The 6,973-nt window shown below is 35.5% G+C and overlaps 1 protein-coding gene across 3 annotated transcripts in view; it reads right to left on the bottom strand.

Moving 5' to 3' along the window:
- The window catches only part of CTNNA3 (catenin alpha 3), a 289,557-nt gene that overhangs the window by 260,221 nt on the left and 22,363 nt on the right, over positions 1-6,973 (bottom strand). Inside the window, exon 1 of one of the 3 annotated variants that reach the window (XM_019617498.1) lies at positions 6,711-6,838. The exons of 1 other annotated variant lie outside the window; for it this stretch is intronic. In XM_019617498.1, coding sequence (XP_019473043.1) covers positions 6,711-6,735 — 25 coding nt within the window. In that variant the 5' untranslated portion in view covers positions 6,736-6,838. Of the gene's footprint in view, positions 1-6,710; positions 6,840-6,973 lie in introns of those variants that run through there. One more of the 3 variants, XM_019617503.2, reaches the window with a different exon arrangement.

Below are 6,973 nucleotides of genomic sequence, written 5' to 3' on the forward strand. Positions count from 1 at the left end.
TAGCAAATGCTTTCTAAGTGTCAAGACAGATTAAGTCAAGAAAACCTACAACTGAAGTCAGTAAGATGGAATTAAAGCTAAGGGAGATCTTTAAAGTGATTAAGTCATTCATTAGGAGTTTGATCCAAAGTTCACTGATGTTAATTTAAGGGTTTTCACTGAGTTTACTGGGCCCTGGTTCAGGCTGCAGTGAAATGAGTGTGCGCCAGCAGAGAATTATAACTGTGTTTCAGTAGGAAAGCAACTAATTATTGCTCCAAAATAAAAGACACTTCAAATTTTCCAGTAACTCAGCATCCCATAAAACAACTCAGCAAAGCCTTTTTATCCAATAAAGACTTCAAACACAAAAATAATGGATACTTGTCTGTTTTTGAGCAGGACTTATTACAACCACTGATGTTGTATAATAAAGTAATAAGGTAGCACGATTTTACAGGCTGAAGTAATATAATATAACCTCCTGGTGAACCTAGCATTGATTTAATACTATGTAGTAGGTTTAAGCTTTCTATACCAAGTTGTTGTATGTCTTATAATAGATATCCACATTTCAATTGCAGGCAATGATAGTAAGAATGATAATTAAAGAATTAAGGTTAGAAGTAATTTAAGTTTTTGCCAATCTCAGTAAAGGTGATACAAGTGCTAAATTTATTGCTTCATTATAAACTACATTAGCTGCAGCCCTAGGTTCCCACAGATTCAGTTGCATATAATCAGGTGAGAGTGCATGGAAAGAACAGATTCTTCAGTTTTAATTATATTTACAAGTCAACAGATAAGAGAACAATCCTGACATGAAATTGACGACAGTTTTCCTTCCAGATAACTTTTTTTTTTTTAAAGGCAATTTTTGAAATGTCAGTGCATATCATTTCACTATGTTTCACACATTTATTTCTTAGACGTAAGAAATTTTGTCTGTAACAAAAGCCGAGGAAATAAAATTTGGGACACCAAAAATTAGTTGTGTCAGTGGCTCTTTTTCTGTTCAGTGAATCATCAATTAGACTGCTCCCACCATTCTAAAAGACTTCAACGTAACTTATCCCTCTCTTTGAAGGGAAGTGACTCCCTTTCTCATTATTCAGCACTTCAAAAATTCAGATGTCTCCTAATCAAAGGGACTGCAGCTCTTCTGCTAGTTCAAACTGCCGTTTATACTTCCCCATGATAAAGTTCTATCTACAGAAGCACAGAATCATAAGGGCTAGAAGAGAAATCTGGAGGTCGTATAGTCAAATCCCCAAGCAAGCTTACAAATCTCATCTCTTACTCCCACCACCTCACTGTAGCCATTAAGAAGCAGTTTGAGAAGGACAACTCGGTATCTTTTGCTCTTTCTTTTCCATTCATTGTAAAATACATTGTAAAATACTGGCTCAAAGAGCCAGAAGCAAAATGGGGATGATGGCTAGGGCAAGGCAAAATATTTTTGTTTTCAAACTTTGTTCAAGTAGTGTTTTTAGTATTTCAGTCCAAGGAAAACCACAAGAGACAGAAGACATCAGAAGTCAACAAATTCAAAATATCTACAGTGCTGAACATAATAAATATCTGAATGAGTCAGACCAACAGTCCATCTAGCTCAGTATACTTGCCACGGTCAGGCTAGTTAGTGAAGACATGTAAGCCTGGCCATTTCTTATGATTCATCTTTCCCATGCGCCTCCAATACCGAAAACTGACGTTAGAGGGCACATCCCTAACTAGTATCCATTTAAGGACAAACTGACCATCAATCTGTCAACTCTTTTTGAATTTTTTGATTGAAAACAAAAGTAAATATACATACATAATTGTCAAAAAGGCAATACTTAGTAGCTCAGTAAATCAAGAGATTTATTATTCTCTCTCTGACAGAGAGAGTCCCTCCCTATGATCTTTTCATCAGGGAGTTTAGTAATAGGACAAGAAGTAATGGCTTCAAGCTAAAAGAGGGTAGATTAAGATGAGAAAAGAGGAAGAAATTCTTTACTCAAGAGGGTGGAGCAGTGCTAGAATTTGTTGCCAAGAGAGATTGTGGATGCACCATACCTGGGAATGTTCCAGGTCAGGTTGGATTGTGGCCTAGACAACCTGATCTACTGGGTGGCAACCCTGCCCACAGCAGGAGACTGAAACTAGATGAGCTTTAAGGTCCAATCAAAACCTTTATCTGATTCTATGATTAAAAGGAGAACTGGAAGGGAGCAACTATATCACCAAGAAGCACTTCAGTACAGAAAAGCAACAGGAATCAATCCTTTCCCATTAGACCGGTAAGCACTTTGGAATTGAAAACCTACTAGAGACAGAGGCAATTTTAATCCTTTGTTTGTTTTTTTACCAGTACTAGCTCTCTATCGTGACTATTAGTCAACAAAAAATTGTTTTGCACTCCACAGTTTAATATGTCCTTTTTTCAGAATCTCCTCGTGAAGTAGAAGATGACCACACAGAACTGACCCAGGAAGAGAGGGATGCAATTAAAGAGGCTGTTTTGTTGTTAATGACAAAACAACATAAAGATTTTTATTAAATATGAAAGCATCACTCATTTAACAGGCAAAACTACAACATGGCACACATGCACTCTGAGATCAAAACTGGAATGTTATACAGAAGGATGGTTTCAATTACCTGTATTCAGAAAAATACTTCTGAAATGCTGACATATCTAGAACTAACCACTTTCCCCTCTAACCTCCATAGGTTAGTTAGTTCCAAAGAGTGAAACTAGATCACACAGCTGAATGCTATCTCTGAAACATTCAGAGAAGGAAAGCCTCCATTAAGAATCGGGCATGACTGCTTATTTCCATGGGAGAATTAAGTTTCTAGCATCATTAGAAACATTTCAACACTTAGCCTTGTGTTTCAGTAACAGAACGCTGACAGGCAAACCAGTAGTTGGAAACCCTATTTGGCAAGAAAACTGCTGCACACAAAGACATTAAACTGAACTAATTGATCTAAGAAGCATCCAGTTTTAATCCATGTTATTTATTTCAAATCCATTGAAACGTTTCAATGAAGCTGTAACCATACGGAAGTTTTACTACTTATTCAAATTAGACCTGTGATTCATTCCTAGGCTCATCCAGTCACAGAACCAGATTTGGTCTGACAGCTGAATGACTTGAAATTATCATTGACATAAGACACAATTTGGCTCATGACTAAAACATTCCTTTAACATCATTATTATTACACCCACAATCCTGACTACTTATAAGGAGAGCATAACTCAGGGAAGAAATAGTGGGTAAGTAATCCTAACAGTATCTGTTTATTCTTTCCTTCTGCTAGGACTGGATTCACTGTTTCAAAGCTCAAATTTGGTTCCTTTGAGTTGTAATTCCAACAAGATTTTTGAAAATGAGCAATGACTTTCTAAGACTACAAAGCTTTGTAAGGAATAAAACATAGGTTACACAAATGCTATTTTTATTTCTGTAATATTTTCATGCTGTGACTCCTTCATTAATTGTAGCACACGTCCAGCTTCATAAATCTGCAGTTAACTGTTCTACACAAACACAAACACTGCAATGATTAGATTACTTTTGCCATTAATCATAATATCTCAATGGCATTCAGTCTTGGAAAAGGGTATCTTGAGTGTGAAGTATTAAAAATAATTCAGAATTTTCAAAACAAAGTGGTTCTAAAGGGTAAAAGTTTTATACAGTTTCTGACCGTATACTCTAGACAATATATAGTACTTTCAGAACTATAAAATTGCAAAATTAGTAAAATATTGTAATCAATTTGTCATAACAGAGTGTGAATGCAATAAAGCAAGAAATAATGCATACTCTATCTGCTGTTCAGCATAGGAACCAACAAAAGACAAACACAGTCATTCAGAGGGCTTCATAAACCCATAATTTAATACACCATGAAACTGCAAAGTCACCTGGTTTCCTTACATTTTGCGCACAAATCCTAGGTGATCTGAACTATCAAACTGGAGTTTCTTCTTGCAGCTTAGACCAAAGACATCCAGTCTGTACTCATTCAAGCAAGCTTTCTTTATACTTTTTATCAATAGTGATTATTACTCTAAATCTTCTTGCATGGTTCTTCATATATGAAAACTAGAAACAGAAGTGAAACCAAGTTCTCAACTATATAGTTATTTGGAAAAATACTGAATGTATAGTGATTTAAGTTTCTACCCCTCAATAGCGATGGATTTAGTACAAACTGCAGACTCAGAAGGCTAACACCTATCAGCTGCATCCTTTTAGGAATGCAAGGAAGAGAAATTTCTCTGAATTTTCCTTTATCTGCAAAGTTCATCAACACTGCAACTTGTCTATAGGTATAGCTACATGAGAGACTGCCAGTAACTCTCCTGCTAATAAAGCAGATGCTATCAATAACCTGGAACATAGGTTCTCACCAACATTTAGACTTCCACACACATACTTGAATTGAAGACATCAAAAATTAGTGGGAGAGCCTCTGTAATCTATTAAAGTGAGCTTTCCTCTAGTACCAACTATTTTATTTGAAAGTTATAAAATTATTCAGGCCTCTGTTTTTCTTATCTTTAAAACTAAAGTGTTTTGGCAATTAACAACTTTTTCAAGTGCCATAATAAACCGGTAGTACAAGCATTTCTGGTTGACTCTGCAGCACTGGCACAGAGGGTATATGGCACATCTTTGCCCACCTGTCAGCATGTTGATACAGCCTAAGAACTTCCATGCATAGAGCAGAGAAACATCAGACTGCTGTGTTTACCCCCAAACAAAAAGTCCATTTAATTCAACAACTCTCCTCTAGATTCATTTGGATAATATCCAACCACATCGTACCATAACCTTGAAAAAACGTTTTCTCCTACTACCCGCACTTCATTAGTTCTTCACATTGCTCCAAGGAGTCTGCTCTCTACTCACATAAAGACTCATCATTTTTAATGATACCGCTGGTTCACAATTTTTATGTTTGACATAATTTTCAGAAACTTCCCAGTACATGAGTATTTTTTTAAATAAATCACAACAAATTCAATCAGATTACATTGATTCTGCTGTGAATTTCTTCTGGACCTGATGATGAAAGATGAAAGTGAGTAGGTAAGAACTGGTTGAAAACAACACTTCATGCTTCTATAGAGATTTGAAAAACTCACAAGATGATTGTCAGGTTATTTTTTCTTCACATACAGCCACACTTCAATTTTGTAGAGGCTTCCACTCTATTCACTGATAGAAGGGCATTACTAGCCATTTCAATCAAAATTAAAAAACGAGACCTTTGCTGCTTGCAGAGAGCTTCCCCCTTTCTCTCAACACACCTTCCTCTACTACATACCACCTACAATGATTAGATCTTTTCTAAAATTTGGCAAATTGGTTGTAATTATAATCACTTTCCACTAAACTATCTCTAATTTATACAGTGTTACAAATCCAATTCCATTTCTTAAGATCAGAAAAACCTCCATGTGCAGAGAATTTACCTTCTCTGTGTTTGTAAATTTTTAAACCTTAACATATTGCCTAATGGAGATATTTTCGGATATTTGCCTGGGGGCAAGCCAATAAATTATCATTAACTGAAAATCAATTGCAAATTTTGCTTTATTGTTTCTGAAAATTTCATTTATATTCTAAGGTATAAATGACATATTTAAAGACTTTGCTACTGATTCTAGTTGTTTAGGGGGTTTTGTTTGTTTTCTCCTAATAATTCTAATATATATATATTATATATAATTCTAATATATATAATTCTAATATATATAATTCTAATATATATAATTCTAATATATATAATTCTAATGTTCTTTTTAAGCAGACAAAATAGGAAAATACACTTGCAAACAAATGCAGTGAAAAGTGCAAAACTGTACATTATTTTGACACTGTTACCACTTCTTTAACTTACCAGACTCTTGTCAGTATTACTTACCATATAAGTAAAAAAGCTTTTTGGGTTGATTTCTGTTTGTTTGTTTTTAATAGAGACATGTATAGAGGGCAGCAAAGAAAAATGCTGGCAGTATAAATTATTCTGAGCCTTTTTCTAACATTTCCACTTCTTAATTAAGTAGATAAATTTTAGTGCCTCCCTCAAGATATGGGGAAAAAAAAAAAGCTAATTTTTTTTGGGGGGGGGTTAGTTTGTTTTTGTTTGTTTGCTGCTGTTGTTATTTTTGTTTACTTCTGACATGCATATACCTACTCCCATAATAACACGCACTCTAAATACAGTACAGATCATGACTGCAAGATGTTTTGTTAAAAGACTGATTTAACCTCACACTTGGTTGTATTAACCTTTACAGTAGGCAATTTCAGCATTGTAGACCAGAAACTCTTACAACACTTAGGATGTTAAGCATGTGTCACCAGATACAGTTCTGATGTTTCCAAACATCCAGTAAAGCAACCACCTGCACTCTTCTACAAGTGCTGCAAACTTGAAATAAGAACTTGTCCTGTCAGCAGATGTGCCCAAGCTGAAAATACTGAGTGCTGTGGATTAAGAAAAATATACTCTTGAAAAATAGTTAGTTTCTATCAATTTGCAATACAGTCAAACACAGTACCTGGACTTTCTTAGATCAATGTGAAAGTAAACCGTATGCAGACACAGACCAACCAGTTAGAGTTAGAAAGCAGAGCCACAAATATTCTGCAGAAATTAGAGAAGTTTAGAATCCATTTCCTGCTAAATCAGTAGAAAGCTAACAGCACATCACTCACCTATGCTAGAATACAAACGGTCCATATTCAGAACTAAAGCAACTGCCTATATAATATCCTTGTGTTAGGGAGCTTCAGTGCAACTGTTTTGGCTCACTATTTGGCTTCTGAGGCATCTGCAAGGGACTGCCTGACAAGCTCTCCAGTGTATTTCAGGATGACTGACAGGACATAGTGGCTGCTAGAAGGGTGGCAGGGGGATGGGCATCCTTAAAGCTATATACAAGTGCACAACTACACAGATATATATAGATACATTTAAA

The sequence above is a fragment of the Meleagris gallopavo genome, chromosome 8, assembly GCF_000146605.3.
Source record: "Meleagris gallopavo isolate NT-WF06-2002-E0010 breed Aviagen turkey brand Nicholas breeding stock chromosome 8, Turkey_5.1, whole genome shotgun sequence".
Lineage (NCBI taxonomy): Eukaryota > Metazoa > Chordata > Aves > Galliformes > Phasianidae > Meleagris > Meleagris gallopavo.